Source organism: Mus caroli, chromosome 4 (assembly GCF_900094665.2).
Source record: "Mus caroli chromosome 4, CAROLI_EIJ_v1.1, whole genome shotgun sequence".
Lineage (NCBI taxonomy): Eukaryota > Metazoa > Chordata > Mammalia > Rodentia > Muridae > Mus > Mus caroli.
Genome location: NC_034573.1, coordinates 41,403,331 through 41,422,108, shown reverse-complemented (window position 1 = coordinate 41,422,108; position 18,778 = coordinate 41,403,331). Strand labels below are relative to the sequence as shown.

Genomic DNA, 18,778 nt, shown 5'->3' with positions numbered 1-18,778 from the left:
GGTGTTTTGTTCCCAATTCTAAGAAGGTTACTTTCTTGCTTTTTCTAGAGCGTATTTTCCCTCCTTCTTTTGGAGTTTTCCCTTTATTATCCTTTGAAAGGCTGGATTTGTGGGAAGATATTGTGTAAATTTGGTTTTGTCATAGAATACCTTGGTTTCTCCATGTATGGTAATTGAGGTTTTGCTGGGTATAGTAGCCTGGGCTGGCATTTATTACTTAGGGTGTGTATGACATCTGCCCAGGATCTTCTGGCTTTCATAGATTCTGGGGATAAGTCAGGTGTAATTCTGATAGGTCTGCCTTTATATGTTACTTGACCTTTTTCCCTTATTGCTTTTAATATTCTTTCTTTGTTTTGTGCATTTGGTGTTTTGATTATGTGACGGGAGGAATTTCTTCTCTGGTCCAAACTATTTGGAGGTCTGTAGGCTTCTTGTATGTTCATAACATCTTTCTTTAGGTTGGGGAAGTTTTCTTCTATAATTTTGTTGAAGATATTTACTGACCCTTTACCTTTAAGTTGGAAATCTTCCTTCTCGTCTATACCTATTATCCTTAAGTTTGGTTTTCTCATTAGGTCCTGGATTTCCTAGATGTTTTGGGTTAGGATCTTTTTTGCATTTTGCATTTTCTTTGACTGTTGTGTCCATGTTTTCTATGGAATCTTCTGCTCCTGAGATTCTCTCTCTATCTCTTGTATTCTGTTGGTGATGTTTGCATCTATGGCTCTTGACTTCTTTCCTAGGTTTTCTATCTTCAGAGTTGTCTCCCTTTGTGATTTCTTTATTGTTTCTACTTCCATTTTTAGATCCTAGATGGTTTTGTTCAATTCTTTTACCTGTTTGGATGTGTTTTCCTGTAATTCTTTAAGGGATTTTTGTGTTTCTCTTTAAGGGCTTCTACCTGCTTACCTTTATTCTCCTGTAATTTCTTTAAGGGAGTTATATCCTTATAGTCCTCCATCATCACCATGATAAGTGGCTTTAGATCCATATCTTGCTTTTCTGGTGTGATGGTGTATCCAGGACTTGCTATGGTGGGAGAATTGGGTTCTGATAATGCCAAGTAACCTTGGTTTCTATTGTTTCTGTTCTTATGATTGCCTCCGCCATCTGATTATCTCAAGTGCTCCCTGCCCTCTGATTGGAGCCTGTCCTTCCTGTAATTCCAGTTAAGTCAGAACTTCTCAGAGTCCAGCTTTCTTTGTGATCCTGTGATTCTGGAATCCTGTGATGCTGAGATTCTGGGTGTGTCAGAGTTCTTGGCAGTCAAGCTTCCTCCGAGATCCTGAGATCCTGGTGTGACCAAACTCCTGAGATCCTGGGATCCTAGGATCCTGGGCGTGTTAGAGCGCCTGGAAGTGGTACCTCTTCTGGGGACCGTGGGGCTGTCTGCTGAGTTCAAAACCAAGGTAGACCAGTGCCGAATGGAAGGAAGCAGAACCACTGGTTAGGTGGGTTCCTGTGTCCCTGCTCCTGCTGGCCCCAGGAACTCCCAGTTCTGTAGGAACAGATGTTGGTTCCACTCACCAGTAATCCTAAGAACCTGGGTATGCTAGGGCGCCTGGAGGGTGGAGAATCCTCTGGGGACTGTGGGACTGTCCACCAAGTTCGAGCCCAAAGTGTCCCGGCCGCCAATTGCATTTTTAATTACATTTATTTTCTTATAATCTCTAAATAAATTAATATTTACTCATTTCAAAAACACATTTATACACATATCTAAATGTGTCAACAATTGAAGAAAAGGAGGCCACAAATTTAAATAGGGATTGGAGAGAGTGTATGAAAGGGTTTAGAGAGAGGAATGGGAAGGGAAAGTATGATATTATAATCTTTTTTCATTCTTGACAACTTCATTTAGATTAATTTCTTATCAAACAAAACTATTTCTAAAAATTCTTTCAGGAAGGATTTTAAATCCTTATATACTGCATACTTAATTAGTTATCTGAAGACAGCTGTTATCTTTGTATAAAAAAAAGTCTTTCTAAAAGGCTTACTTTAAGAATTCTGGGTGATAACCAATATATAATATTCTACTGCCCCAAAACTGGAATAAAGTGGAAAATCTGAACATTTTCCTCCTTTTTTGGTAAACAGTGTTAAATGCATTGAGGCTTTTTCGCCATACTTAAAACTTATACTGGGCCAGCAATATGACTTTTGTGGAAAGATCCTTCTTACCGAGCCTGATAAACTCATTTCGATCCTCAGGAACCAAAGGAGAGAACCAACTCCTACAAAGTATTCTCTAACATAGGTGCACTCACATGAATGCATGTACACACACACACACACACACACACACACACACTGCAGAAATTATTCACAGTTTTGGCCTGTGAGCAGTATTCATTCTTTCATCAAATCTGCTAGCATTAATATAGGTTTTCTCCCATTTTATATTCCTTTGACCATTAAAATAAGAATTCAGGACTCAGAGAAAGTGGCAAATTTCCATTTAATTCATTAAGCTTTAAATTACTAGCTATATCAGGACCATTTATTATTAACTATTATTTTATGTGTACGGTTGTTTTGCCTATATGTATGTTTGTGCATCCATATCCATGATTTGAGGTTAGAAGTAGGCATCAGATCCCATGAACTGGAGTCACAGTGTAAGCCACCACATGGGCGCTGGGAATTGAACCTGGGTTCTCTGAAAGAGTCACAAGCACTCTTAACTGCTAAGCCATTTTTGTAGCCTTTCTAGGATCTTTTTGTTGGTGGTGGGTTGTTTGTTTGTTTTCCTTTTTTTTTCTTCGAGACAGGGTTTCTCTGTGTAACCCTGGCTGTCCTGGAACTCAATCTATAGACCAGGCTGGCCTCTCAAACTCAGAAATTCACCTGCCTCTGCCTCCCAAGTGCTGGGATTAAAGGCATGCACCACCATTCCAGGCCTTCTAGAATCTTTTTAAAAATTATTAAATACATAGTGCCACTAGACATCATATACAATTAATTTACATATCATCAAAAGGTAAATATTACAAAATGAAAACATTTAGACTGTTTGGTGCACTCGATTTCTGCCCATTAAAAGGCTGTTGATTAGATTGCCTTAAGATGTAGGTACACTAAACAAGGAATGAGAAATTCACTGAGGACAAGGCAAAGAAAACCCTTAACATGTTGTCCTATGAGATTCTAAAATTTACTTTGAAGAGGTTACCCTTGTAGACATAGCAGATCTCACCGAGTCTCCTGGCACTGCTTTCTCTAATACACACCCAGGAGTCAAGCTCCTAGCTACTCATACATCTACAACTGTGGACAGGTAACTCTCTGCCTCTACCCTCAACAAGCCAGGCTTGATGATTTCTGTAAACACTTACAGTTCTATATTTGTAGGCAGTCTAGAAGCTTTTTTTTAGCATCTTGGAAGAAGAAAGGGAAGAGTGCTAATGCAACAACTTACCTGTAGTTGGGAGTTCTATTTTATTGCAGTGGTCCTGATTGCAGCAATATGTTGTAGTAACGGCCCCTGTTTTTGAAGATGGTGCACAAACAAATGGCCTGTCTCGAGGAATTAGGTCAATTTCAGCTATACACATACTATTATGTATAACTTTGTCTGTGGTCTCAGTGACTGAGACAAAGCAAAGACCATCTGTCTCACAGGTAAAATTATCCTTTGTACAGAGGTGGCAGAAACACTGTAATGCTAGAGAAAGAGAATAAGATTTTATTAGAAGATAGTGCCAAGATTAAGTTTAAAAGTTCAACATTTACACCACTACTACTATATTTTTTTACTATAACAATTTATGCACTGTACAAATAACAAACTTTATTACCCTTAGAATGTCCAAGAATTACACATACATTGAGACCAAGGTAATTTAGTGAAATTTTGACCTAGCCTAGAAAAAAGTCCACAAAATTTCATCTAGATAAGGCAATCATTTGCCCTCCCATTTGAAACACAGTACAGTTACATTTGTTCCTAGTATTAAATTACACAATTACATCCACACACATACCCCACCCCTCACAAGTGATTTCAGAGCAATGTGTGAAAAGAGTGCCACAAACCCATTAGAGGCTAGAAACACCATTTCAGTTGATTTGTGGTAATGAAGTAACAGGAATAGATTCATATTGAGCCACAGGTTTTTTCATTCATCCTGTGCAACCTCTATGACATGTATCTTCCAGCTGGTATAGGGAAGATTATTCCAGCAACAATTTATATATTCAAACCACATGGAACCTAGTTATATGCCCATTGTATCTATTAGATCTTGTGACTCAACTCTAGGAATGACCCCTTTATGGAAGTGTCTGCTGTCACCAACATCTTTTGTCAAACACAGCCATATCCTCTAATGGGGTTAAGTGCTTTCTCAAAGTATACACAGCTTACCAGAAATGCTGACTTTATTATTTCTTCCCCTAAGAAAATATAACTTCTTTGAATTCAGAGACCCATATTTATCCTGGAAATCCACAACATATGGTTGGTTTTATGCCCAAGGGCAGTATTCAAAACTTCTTGCTGAATGAACAACATAATAGGTAATCTAATTACTCACTGGCAAGGGAAAAGACCAGTTAGGAGGAATGGCCAACAATGATGAGACCAGGAAGGTTCATTATATATAGAAAAAAAAGAGTAGTGGGCAGACAACAGCCCAGAAGAAAGCTTTCTTCCTAAATGGCTTATGCAAGTAAGTTTACTTAGCAGGCCTGAGTTAAACAACCCAGCATGTTCACAAGAACAGCATATCTTCAGAACTGTCCTCGACTGGATGTGAGCGCTGAGCCTCTGGGATATGCTCTCTGATAAGAATGTTTCTGTATGTGTAAGGCCTTGGGTCACACAGTACCAATTTGACCAGATAGTTTGTACTAACAATGTGAGTCACAGAAAAGATCTATTTTTGTTTGTTGGAATGGAGGCAGTTAAGACCTTACTTAACTCAGCTGTTATGCAGACTATAAACCTATGGATTGTGATAGCTAATCTAGATCATCAACTTTATCAGGTTTAGAACTACCTAAGAGATTTGTAAAGCACTCCTCTGAAGGCATTTCTAGGGAGATTTTAGGTGGAGGCAGGGGACCTGCCCTGAATATGGATGTTACTGTTCTGAAAGAGAGAGAGAGGGCTGGTGAGATGGCTCAGTGGGTAAGAGCACCCGACTGCTCTTCCGAAGGTCCAGAGTTCAAATCCCAGCAACCACATGGTGGCTCACAACCACCCAAAATGTCTTCTGGTGTGTCTGAAGACAGCTACAATGTACTTACATATAATAAATAAAAAAAAAAAAAAAAAAAGAGAGAGAGAGAGAGAGACAGACAGAGAGACAGTGACAGACAGAAAGACCCATTTAAGATGCTCTGCCATGCCCTTCCCAACCTGAAACCGAAACCTTTAAAACTCAGTGAACTAAGCCCTTCCTTAAAGACTAAGGTTAGCAATCCTTAATTTGTTTCTGTCAGATACTTTGTCATAGCAATGAAAAATCTAACTAATATCATGGCTGGTGGCTGACCCTCAGTAAAACCCTGGACACTAACCAAGGCTCAGGTTGGCTTCACTGGCTTGCAGTGCTTTGTACATGCCACTGCTAAGAGAATGAAGGGTCCTGCTCCACTGGGACACTATCTACAAAAGTGTTCCAGTTCTCTGCCAAACTACTGCCTACGTGCCTTTCAGCTTTGTCAAACTTAAGCTCTATCTTTTCATTGTAGTGCCTTGTATCCATGACTGTAACAGCTCTGAGTCTTCTTAGTGGCAAAAGGGAAACACAGCCTAGCACTGCCACCATGGCCTTAAGTTCCCTCCTCTTAGGGAAGGCAAAAAGGAATGAATCTCAAGGTGAGCCAGAGTGAATCAAAAGCAGAAAATTTATTCAGGCAGAAATTCATCTAGGACAAGAACAGTATACCTCCAAAATTATAAAGAGCTTCTTGAGGTATTTTTATTGTTCATACAATATAATCTACAAGGCTTAAAGATTAAGCAAATCTCAAAATTTAAGTTTAAAATATCAAGTAAGGGCTGGCGAGATGGCTCAGTGGGTAAGAGCACCCGACTGCTCTTCCGAAGGTCCAGAGTTCAAATCCCAGCAACCACATGGTGGCTCACAACCATCCGTACTGAGATCTGACGCCCTCTTCTGGTGCATCTGAAGACAGCTACAGTGTACTTACATATAATAAATAAATAAATAAATAAATAAATCTTTAAAAATAAAATAAAATAAAATATCAAGTAAATATATGAGCTACATTACATCTTTCTATTAACTTAGGGAATTACCTTTTTGAATTTTTGGCCTTATTATGCTTGGCAAACACAGTATCACTAAGTACTGAACTATATACCCTGAAGCTTTTTTGCATTTTCAAAACCTTGAGACACAGACCTGGTAAGTGGCCCAGGCAGGCCTCCAATTTGCTATCCTCCTGCCTCAGCCTCCCATTGTTGTGGTGTAGTGGTATTATAGGTCTAAACAACCCTACCACCACCCCCCTCCACAGAGAACCATGACAGCAGGCATAGGTGGTTTCATTAGATTTAGGAAACATCCAAGCTCTAAATAAGCATAGCTTGTTTTCTGGAGCATCTTGTTTGAGATGATTTTAGGAAAAAAAAAAAAAGTATTCTCCGTAGCAATTCTGAGTTTCTCAAATCATGTTTCTGACTTCTTCCCCTTCCTACATCCTTTTACTTTTTTCTGTCTTCCAACCTGGTCTCACTGTGAGTCCTTCTACCAAATCATCATAGCTAATGGTGTTTGGAGACCCTGAACTGACTTGATAGCTAAACTCTTAACTCGGGGATATCAGGTTCTTTTCGAGAATGCTTAAAAAGGTTTCTGCTGCAACCAGCACACTTGCCTATTATTTTAAGAGATTACCAAGTTTTATTTGACCATTATAAAACATCTTCAGAATGAGATGCACTTGCCACATAACCTGCTGACTTGACCTCAATCTCAAAAACTTATATAAAAGATGGAAGGAAAGAACCAACCCCCAAAGTTGTCATCTGACCTCCACTGTGTTCTCTTCCTCACACATAAATAATAGTAGTAAATTGAAAGAATATTTTCTTTCTTCCTGGAGTTCAGTCATTTGACTTAACTCTAACCAAGTATGAAGGGAACTCAAGAAAAGTAAAAAGACCGAACACTGTTAAAAAGAGATAAATATGATGTTGATTTTGGCAAAGAGATTTAGTAGTTCTCTCTGCCTAGTCAAATTCCACTTCTCTGTCTCTTCCTCCTTCAAGATTATCCTTCAAAGAATTCTATTCAAAGATCCTTTCCACAAGTGATCTTACTTCTCCCCTTCAAATACTGGGGTTTGTTTCATTTGCTCCCACATACTTCTGCATACCTTGAAGGTGCATGCAAATCTGTCTATATAGTTTGTTGTTAGTGTCTCTCCTTACTTTAGGAAGGGCTGTGTTGAGCTATCTTGTTTTATTCTGGACCTCTAGATAGTATAGTATCAGAAAAATACATTTGCTAAATAGTTGCCCAAACAAGAGATCACAAACATCAAGGAGAGAAATGCAGTCTATGAATTACATACACATTTTCATTCCAAAGATAATCTATCTACAATGACAAACATTCTGGATCCTGAGTAACCACCATCTATCTCCACAAGCATTACAAAACTTTCACTGCTGTTTCTATAGTTATGTGAAAAGCTCATTCTGGTCAAGTGTCCATGTGGCACACTTTACATACAGACAGCTTCACAATGTGTATACAGTAAAAACATACAAGTAACACTTGAATCACAGGATTAAGTAACACTTAAATACACAGCACAATGTAAACCTGGTCAAGTTGAAATAGCCAGTGCCCCGAGTCCATGCAAGCCTTACACAAATCCTTTCTTTGTAGGACACTTGGCAAACATTTACTAGCATTATATATGGCTGTGATATTCAACAACACTTTTTGTTCTAACTTCCAATAATTGGTTTAGAAAACCATTTAGTGAAGACTTCAATTATAGTATAATGTGAGCCACATCTTCCAGTAAACAAAATAACTCTTTAAAGCTGATATTTGAGAACTGATCCCCTAGCTTTGGTTAGGTATGAGACCTCATTATCCTAAACTTCCCAACAAGCCCTGAGGTCATTAATACTATCTTGAACATTACTGATCAGAGCAGCCACTTGCAGCATTTATTATCACTGCAGTTACAACAGTGAAACAGATATAAAAACAGAATCAGACCTAAGGTCATCTTATTTCTACAATAAAACAGAAACATCAATTGTCACACCAAATAATTGTATTAATTTGCATTCTATTATTTGTAGTTGTCTTTGATTCTAATTTACAGATTTAATTTATAGTTGTAAATAAACCCAAAACATTAAGTTTTACGTCTTCTAGTTTCATGTTTACGATTTAAGGAATAATGTGAAAAATTGTTTTGCACTTTTCATTTCAAAGAGGTCTACATATGATGAAATTTTGAAAAATGCCAATGCTGAAGGGCTTCTCTTACTAGTCTTTCAACAAGAAAGGTCACTAGACAATATAAACATCCTATAACACAATGCTTATCCAGGCAAGGGTTTATGTCTTGAGGGAATTTTAAAATTCCATTTTTCCAGTCTAAATCAGATGCCTGAATATAGGCTTGCTATTATATGATGTACAGGCTGGTTTTGTGTGTCTGCTTGACAGAAGCTAGAGTCATCACAGAGAAAGAAGCCTCAGTTGAGGAAATGCCTACATGAGATCCAGCATATTCTCAATTAGTGATCAATGGGGGAGGGCCCAGCCCATTTGAGTGGTACCATCCCTGAGCTGTGGTGGTCCTCAGTTCTATAAGAACAAACCAGGGAAGCAAGCCAGTAAGCAGCACTCCTCCAAGAGCTCTTGCATCAGCTCCTGCCTCCAGGTTCCAGCCCTGTTTGAATTCCCGTTCTAACTTCCTCCAATGATGGATTGTGATCTGGAAATGTAAGCCAAACTTCTGTTTTGGCCATGGTGTTTCGTCTCAGTAATAGAAACCCTGACTGAGACATATGACATAGTAAAATAGTTTATGTAAATTAAAACAGAAACAGATTCTCATGAACATATATCTTAATTCTCATTTCTTACAAGTTGAAGTCTGTAAGCTAAGTGTGTAGTGCACACTTTTAATTCTAGTGCTTAGAAGGCAGAGGCAAGAGAATCCAAAATTCCAAAATAGCCTGAGTTACATACACAGTAAGATTGCTTCTTAAAAAAAAAAAAAAAAAAAATCAGGGGTTAGGGACGTAGTCAGTGGTAATGCCTGACATGTGCAAGACCTTGGTTTCAAAACTCAGCACTATATCTCCCCCTAAAATTATAACTGACTTTATTATTAAATAGATCTGGGTTATCTCATTCCCATTTTTAATTTTAATGTTTTTCCTTTATGTGTATGTTTCAGTGCCTCTGTGTGTATGCCATGTGCATATGGTGCCTGGGGAGGCCAGATGAGAGGGTTATAGGCTGCTGTGCATACCTGATACGGGTACTGGGAACAGAACTTAGTCCTCTGACAGAATAGCATGTGTTCGTGTGTTCTTAACCATTGAGCCATCTCTCCAGCCTCCACCTCTCTCCTCTTTTATTAAAATAGGGCTTTGGGCTGGCAACTCCCAAAATTGTCTTTTGAACTCTACTCACACACAGTACACACAAATAATTTTTTAAAGTAAAAGTGGGGCTGGCAAAATGCTCAGTAGCTTTTTGCCACTTCCCACCAAGCCTGGGGACCTGAGTTTGATCACCAGAACCCACATGGTAAATGGAGAAACTGACTCTTTTAAGTTGACTGACACACATGTACAGTGGTACATTTTCTCTTATAAGTACTACATCCCAAATAAAAATGTAATTAAAATATTTTTAATTAAACTAGGTCTTGTTTCCATTTGTAAACATTTTAAGTTAGTATACAAAGTAATGGATATTATGATTGCATTGTTACACATATGTATCATTACACTATATTGTAATTCACCCATGTCCTCTCCTCATCACCTTTCCCTTTACAAATAGTCTCTTTTTATGTCTTATGTATTCCAGTACATTCTCAAGTAAGATCCTTCACATCCTGACAGTCCCTGTTCTAGATCTATCACACACACAGTTAAATCCAGGTCTCACGTGAGAGAAAACAGCATCTGTCATTCTGTGTCTGGTTTACTTCATTTAACATGATTTATAGTTCTATCCATTTTCCTAAATTGATACTGAGGAACAAAATTCCACTGTATACATGGACTATGTTTATGTGCATTTATCTGCTGATGGACATCTAAGTGGGTTACATTCTCTGGCTGTTATGAACAGTGAAACTATAAACATGAATGTTCAAGTATGTAAGTGCATTTTTTAAAGTGGCAGTTTTTCTTTATCCCCGACTAGCTCCCAAATGAATGAGACATTGTAAGATTTATTTAATTAGCTTTACAACACAATAACCTGGCAGTCATTGACCTGTTCTAATCATCTAAGCTAATCTGGTTACTTCCCAGCCAAAATCCCTGAGATATTTGCATTTTAGTATTGGTCTGGTTCTGGGCTCTAGGTGTTTTTCCCTGGTGTCTCTCCAAACTTCTACGTAGTACTATAAGTCCCTTCTTCCCCACTCTTCTTACCCCTACCCTCACTCCTTCCCCTGGCTGGAAGAAGCCCAGCCCTATTGTCTCTTCTGTGCAGGCACTGGCTGATTCTATTGACAAGTCAGAGAATAAATGGAGAGCAATGTTTACATTACAAACTTGAAATAGGAGATACTTAGAATAAGCATTATAATGCCATGTCCAGATTGTGACAAGATATGGTGGCAGAGAAACCAGCATTTGAATAATACAAGAATAATTTTATACACTACACAGTAACATTATGCCTATACAAGTATTTCTGTTATCCTGGCTAGCTTTGTGTCATCTTTTATGCTGACACAGCTAGAGTCATCAGAGAAGAAAAAACCTCAACTGAAAAAAAAATGCCTCAATAAGACCAGCGATTGATGTGGGAAGGCTTAGCCCAGTGTGAGTGGGCCACCCTTGGGCTGGTGGTTCTAGCTTCTATAAGCAAGAAGGCTGAGCAAGCCATGTGGAGTAAGCCAGTAAGCAGCACTCCTCCATGGCCTCTGCATCAGCTCCTGACTCTAGCTTCCTGACTTATTTTTAGTTCCTGTCCTGCCTTACTGATGCCTGGATGATGAACAGCGATGTAAAAGCATAAAATCCCCTCCTCCCCAACTTGGTTGTGGTGTTTTATCACAGCAACATTCACCCTACCTAAGACAAAAACTGGTACCAAGAGTGGGGTCTAAAGAAACAGAAGTATAAGGATGAGTATTTTAAGTATCTGAAATAGGCTCAAAAAGTAGTTCCAATATTCATTTCCTATATTATATAGCTAAAAATGTTGAGTGCTGTCTTAAGTATTTATTGACCTCTTATATATTTTCTTTTGACAACTAGCTGCTCATGCAGTAGCCTGCCTATTAACAAGGTGATTTTTTTTTTCTTTTTTTGGTGCTTGAAGCTCTTTGTGTATTTTAAGTATCAGACTCTTGATACTGTTTGATACATAGTTGCCCCCCACCTCCCACCCCCATTTTGTAGGCTCTCTTTGCTGATCTGCTGATTGTAGCCTTTGTTGTACAGAAGCTTTTAATTTCATGTATTCCCGCTGACTAATTCTTGTATTACTTCCTGTGCTAGTGGAATCTATCACAGAAAGTTCCGGACTATGTGTATGTGATTGTGAATGGCACGTGAAGTCCCAAACTGCAACTGAACACAGGCATTCATCACTCTTAACTTCCTGACTGTAGTACAACTTGGCCAACTGCCTCAAGCTCCTGAGGTGCCATGACTTCCCTGACATGATAAACTACACCCTCAAGCTGGGGGCCAAATTAAACCCTTTCTCCCTTGTTTCTATCAGGATATTTTACTACAGCAAGAGAAATGTACATAATACAATTTGTACCTTGAAGTGTTTTACTGGTTTTCCTCTTAAGAGTTTCAGGAGACTGTAATTCAGTTCTGTCATTTATGAAGAAATCAAGTTAAGAGACCCATAATGATTAACAGCAATTATTCTCCTTAGGCTACACAGATGGATCCGAATCCCCTCTGGATAATCATCATGAACACAAATGACTTGAGCTTTCTAGTGCTCATGTAAAAGCCTGGTATGGTGGCACATGCCTGCAATCCTAACACTTGAAGAGGAGGAGGAGGAACATGACAATCTCTGGGACTTGCAGGCCGGTCAGTGTTACTAAACTGGTGCACTTCAAGTTCAATGAGAAACCCTATCTCAAAAAAAGGTGAAAAACAATTGAAGAAGATACCCAATATTGACCTCTGGCGAACACACACACACACACATCTCAACTGTGGCTCAACTGGACAGCTTCACGTTTAGATCCTTAGCCTGATTTTTTTTCTTATTGATTGCAAAGATAAAAAGCCAAACTCAATGTTTAGTACCTTCCTAATATACTGTCCAATCTTATTTCTATCCCATAATCTCTGGAATTATGCAAAGGTTTAATTCTGAGAAGTATATTTCCTTGAACTTTCAACATTCTGAAATCTAGATATACTTCACAATCAAAGTTATAAAAATAACAATGGAGGAGGAGGGAACAAGACACACGCCATCATAGTCCAACCTCTGGGACAGGTAAGATGGATATTCCAACTAAATGGGTACCACAAAATGGCACTGATTATGTCTTAAATGACACCTCAGTCTGTACTCAGACTGAAACAGAATTGCTAAGATATAAACAAAAGCCTATCAGAATTCCTCAGAAACTTGTTGAAGCAGATCTCTGTTTGTCAGGAAGAACCATTATTTCCTTTATCTGCCTCACAGCCAACAATCTCCTTATTAGCACACACCTAATACAAACCAAAGACCCCAGGATAGCTCCTGGCTCTTCCGGCCTAAAAACCTCGCTACTACTCTTAGTTTCAGGCTGTTCAAGCAACCCCCAAAAGAAATAGCCATAGAAGGTTCTAATTCCCCAAATAAACTTTTCTTTCTACCCATAGAGCAGTAGTCTAGTTCACTGTTTTCACTTCACTCTTGCTTATAGGGATGATCACAGATGGTATTGTTCATTAAATCATCACATTAATTATTTGCACTGGTTGCTTTCCTGCAACTAAGTGTTATAATTTTGATGGTTATTAAAATGTCTGTACATAGATTTCACTTCAATTCCACACCAAAAAAAAAAAAAAAAAACCTTAAAAAAACAAACAAAAACCCCCTCCACTCAGACTGATATCAGGAATATAATTACTTCCAGTGAGGTTTTCAAATATTCCCGAGTAAGTCAGAGTGATGTGAAAGATTATCAGATACCAAACTCCTAGCATGTCAAATAAAGTGACTCAAATAAAACGAGAGCAGTTCCCTTGGGTATCTTTCTTTACTGTACAGTATGAGGGTGATAAATCCTCTCCGTACCTGACAAATGCTTTGAGGCACTTCTTTCCACCTATTCTTCTACTCCAATTCTTCTGCAAAATCTACTTTGCCCACACCATTCCCAATATGCTTTCCCCTCTCTTCTCTCCCCCCTTTCTTCTACTTCTGAATACAGCAAGCATCTCAGGAAAATTCTCTTCCTCCTTTCAATATACTGCTATTAGTACAGATGAAACTACAGGGCTGGCTCTTTAGCCCTCACCTCTCTTACTCTCTAGCCTTCTTTCTCTCTTTCCCTTCCCCCTCTCTCTACGTGGCCATGGCCGGCCTCTCCCTCTCTCTTTCTACCTTCTCTCCTTTCTCCCTGCCTTTCTACAATAAAGCTCTAAAACCATTTAAGAAAGAAAGAAAAGAAAAGAAAAGAAAAGAAAAGAAAAGAAAAGAAAAGAAAAGAAAAGAAAAGAGAAAAGAAACGAAACCAGGTTATTGCCTTGAGTTTGTTGTTCATTCGAGACAGGGTCATGTAGCTCTGGATGGCCCTGAAGTGACAGAAATTTGTCTGTTTCTGGCTTCCAAGTACTGAAAGTTGGTATCACACCCAACTTTTTTTAGGTTTATTTATTTATGTATACGAGCATGCTGTGAACAGGCTATCCAGTTACAAGAGGAGATATTAGAAGGGAGTAATGCAAAGGTCTTCCTTTAAGTTCAAAATGAGATAAATTATACTAGTACCAGATAAAGATCTACTCAGCAGGTTTGGGAAATTTGACAACAGCTCTCAAAGAATGAACTGCATTAGTAAGTGACAGCATATTAGTCACTTGAATATAAACTCTCACGGTATCAAAAAATTTAAAGCAGGAACAGAAAGATACTCTGGCCATGGAGATATGGAGATTAATCCCTCACTCAACAGACAACTTTCTACCAGTGCCCCCCCATACACACACACACACAATATACACACACACACACACACAATAAATAAATAAATTTAAAGGAAGAAATAAGTAACATCAGCTTCCAAAGAAAGGACTGGGTGACTAAAAGATGAAGAGAAGAAAACTTTACCACATATACATTTGAAAGATGTATGAACTTCCAAAAGGATGAGTGTATTATACCTACCCAATGATACTGAAAACAATTAAAATGCTTCTCTATGTTCCATCCTTTTCTCTATACTTCCTTCACAGTTCTACATCAGCATATTCTCCTTAGGAAGTAGTTACCTCATTCCAATCTTAAACTTTTGTTCACTCTGCAAAGTAAAATGTGCGCGCGCACACACACAGCCTTAAACAGTTACCTTTTAATCCATTCATGTCACTCTATAGAATTTTGTCTATGGAGATGAGAACAAAAATGTACACACATATTTGTCCATCCGTATTTATGACTGAGAAACCTGCATGAATGACAATGAGACAATGACAATGGCAATGAGAACCTTAAGTATGAGACAGTCAGATACAGAAGACTGATTTTACCAGCATGTTTAAGGACAGGAAACGATCATGTTAAAATAGTCATGTTATTAACTGCAGGAAGAGAACAGGAAGTAAAGCTCCACATGGCATAATTACAGTTCTGCCAAGTTCTTAGTAGTTTTGTTCTACACTTCTGAGTCTGGGTGTGCAGAAAGCAGGCTGGTGTACCCAGCATTACATTAGATCCTAAAAAGAAACCGGAAACTTCTGTTGCTGATGGTGAGTGGTGAAACAATATCTACATTTCTTATTTTCTCCTAAACACTTTTACTTGGCAGATTTCAATTTGACTAGTTGGCATTATAAGAACAAAATTGTTGAGCATACAGAAATCAGAAACAAAAGACTTACACTAAATCCTAACTCTACCAGACAGACACAAAGTAAATCTAAAAAAGTCACTAATTTATTTTGAGCCTTATTTTTCGACTTATGCTCTGTAACAGTACTAATTATAGAAGATCTGAGTTAAATGTAGAGTTGGACATTAAATATCAGCAGTACTCAAAGCACTTTATAATCCAAATTTGTTACACAATCATTCAAAAATATTCTTTAGAGCATCTACTTCATGCTGTTATCCATTTTAAAAGCTACACAAATAATCTTCTGACAGCTCTAAGAGACAATACTAATACAGAGCACAATATAAACTGGAGGAACAAAAGCAATGGGTATTCACAAGCATTATTATCTTGCCATCTGTGGAATCTTTTAGTAACATCTGAACCACGCTGGCAAAAGAACTTTACTGTGGAAGCAAAGAGGGTATCTACAGGAAATATAGCTTCACTTACAACCCAAATTCACAAAGGTTCTGGGAGTACCTTTATACAAAACACTACCGACTAATAGTTCATACTAGAACTTGATAGCCATGAAATGTTTACACTGATTCTAGTCCTTTATTTTACAAATGACAATATAGGAAAGTCCTACGTGCTACATCAATAAATTCATACTTACTTTAGAAAAAAAAAAAAAAAAGAACAAAAAGAATGAGAAAACCTACAGTGTTCTGACTAAACACTGATGCATAAGATGAAAGGCTCCATATTGTCTCTCTGGAAAGAAGAGCTGTAGGGAACACTGTGCCTTGGCTGTATGAGAATGTAATAGACCATCCTAGACTAAGGGCCTGAGGTATAAGATTTAAGTGAGGTAGAAGATGTAAGTAGTAATCACCTCCCAGAGCTGTCTTTGACTTAGGGTACAGGAAATAACACCTGGACCAGCAAACAGCTAAGGACCTATGGGACCCATTGCTGAAAAAAATGAGCTAATATTGTCATTGTGGTTAGTAGCTTTTCCTCTAGAAAACAAGAACACGTGTAACCCACACAGGGAAAAAACAACATTCAGAGGATGTAGAGGGTGAGACTCTTGCCTTCTACTTTATCACATGAAGAACAAAACACACTACTGGTGAATGCCATGCAAAGTTCTAAAAGAGTAAAGGAAAAGTTCTCTGAAAAAGATGCCCACACTAAATATGAAGAAAGCTAAAGAAAGGAAAACCACTTGGGAGAGATGACACAACAAATGGATAGTTTAGACAATATACACAAACAAAATAACAGATAAAACCACATGCATTTAAAAAAAGCTATTAGCAAATTGTATAATAAAACTTTGAAGGGTTAAGGATAAACCTCAGTGGGTAAAGCCTAACATAAAAGAAGCTTAGGGTTCATTTCCTAGCATTACATACAGGAGCTTACCATACATCTCAATGAGAAAGGTAAAACAAGAAACTTCTAAAAACAAGGGGCAGTGGTGGGGGCAATCTGGATACAGAAAGATAAATCACACTGGTTTAGAATGCAACAACTTTCCTATACCTCGTCTAGGCAGCACAGTAGGGTTGGCCCTGGTAGAGGGGGCACAGGAAAGCCAGCCCCTGAGGGTGAGAGCTCAGGAGAGTTGGCACTGTCACTTATCTTTCTGTCCTGAGGTTGCATGGGGCAGAGATGATGCCCTTCCCTCCTCTCACCACCTGTAGCAATCGGGAGATCTGACCCTGAGGTCATGAAAGCAGGTGAGCTGGCCTTGCCTCTCACTGGCCACAACACTTAGGAAAGTGGGCCCTGCACCTTGCCTGGGCATCACAGTAGAGCTGGCCCTGGTGGAGAGGGCACAGGTGAGTTGTCCCAGAGGGTGAGAGTCCAGTTCACAGGCTGTAGCCCTTGGGAGAATGGGCCCCACAGCTTGACTGGGTAGCACAGTGGAGCTGGCTCTGGAAGCTTGAGTGGGAGTGAGTTGGCCCCAAGGACATGAGAGCAAGAGAACTGACCCTGCTTCTTGCTGATGGCAGCATTGGGTGGCCTACCTGGAGCAGTGCTGGAGAACTTGCTCTGGTAGAGTGATAAAGAAAAGTCATTGGGCCAACCTTCTTAGCTATTGTCCAGGCCCAGATCAGGGCTCTGAAATGGGCCACCCTAAAATCTTTATCATCTGCACATGGTTGGGATAAGTGAAAGGGCCAGTCCTATTGATCCAAAGCTGCAGGATCTCCATGACACAGAACAGTAAGATAACCAGGAGGAGTCCCAATGAGAATCCAATATTGATGGTATTACAGAAACTATCAACCCAGACCAATGACTCATTACAATGGACATTTGCAAGTGGAGATGTATGGACAGAGGGCTATACTGTAGGACACACTGTGACATACTACAGTTCCACAGTGAGATGTTTTCTATGCCTTGTTTTTTGGTGGTGTTGATGGTGGTGGTGAGGGTGTGTGTGTGTGTGTGTTTTATGTGGGGTGGTTAATTGCAAGAGTGAAGGGCAGATATGTGGGAAAAGGGAGATGAGCGGGATTGGAGTTCATGTACTTGCAAAGAATCAATAAAAAGTTTAAAGTAAATAAATAAAATGCACCAACCTTAGAACTAAAGTTAAAATATATTGGGGGTTAGAAAGATGACTCAGTGGTTAAGAGCACTTACTACTCTTCCAGAGGACCCAGGGTTCAATTCCCAGCACTCACATGGTGGCTCAGAACTATCTGTAACTCCAAGATCTGACATCCTCACATACAGGCATACATACAGGCAAAACACCAATGCACATAAAATAAAAATAAATTAATTTTTGTATCTACCTATCTATCCCATTCTCCTTTCTATCTTTTTTCTATTCACTTAATCTCTTTTTAAAAGTTTACCAAATATCTATTTTAATGTTTAACAAAAACAATTTAGTTTATTGATCAAATCTTCTTCCTGTACTTCTGTTTTCTTTGCATTACCAAAATGTTCTATCTCCAGCTTGATCTTCAAACTTCTTGCCTTCTAATTTTCCTTTAGACATTACTTTATCAGAACTACCAGTTCTGGTATGGAGGGTACACAATCATTTCTAGATTTATGTAACTAAATTTCCCTTAACCAAAGGATTATTGAGAAAATATAAAATTTCCAAGTAAACACATTTATTTGGCTTTTATTGATTTAGTTTTGGTTATCGTTAATTTCTAATCAGAGTGTTCTTTATAGACCTCTGCATGGTAAACTTCCTGGAAAATCCAGTAGTATTCTGAAAGAATGCTATTTATGATTGCAAAATTGGAATTCATTAACTCTTTATTCTCTAATTTGAATCCTGCTTTTCTTAATCTACAGTTGTTTTATGTGTCTTATATTCTAACAGTTTTAGCCATATATACATATCTTACTAGCTATATAATGATTAATAATGCAGCACAGGGAATGGTATCTCGACATAAAACACCTCTCACCTAAGGCTGTGCAGCTTGACCGTTACTTTGTCTGGCGTTAATCGTATTTTAGCTACCTCTTCTTGTTATCAGATTTGCCTTTTATTTATTATATTATTTTGGTG

The 18,778-nt window shown here is 38.6% G+C and overlaps 1 protein-coding gene across 4 annotated transcripts in view; it reads right to left on the bottom strand.

Moving 5' to 3' along the window:
- Positions 1-18,778, bottom strand: part of Tgfbr1 (transforming growth factor beta receptor 1) — a 60,413-nt gene that overhangs the window by 28,258 nt on the left and 13,377 nt on the right. For 2 of the 4 annotated variants that reach the window (XM_029475982.1, XM_029475983.1), the window contains exons 2-3: positions 14,749-14,847; positions 3,425-3,670 (exon numbers count right to left, since the gene is read on the bottom strand). In XM_029475982.1, coding sequence (XP_029331842.1) covers positions 3,425-3,670; positions 14,749-14,764 — 262 coding nt within the window. In that variant the 5' untranslated portion in view covers positions 14,765-14,847. The remainder of the gene's footprint in view (positions 1-3,424; positions 3,671-14,748; positions 14,848-18,778) is intronic. The other 2 variants (XM_029475980.1, XM_029475981.1) reach the window with 1 other exon arrangement.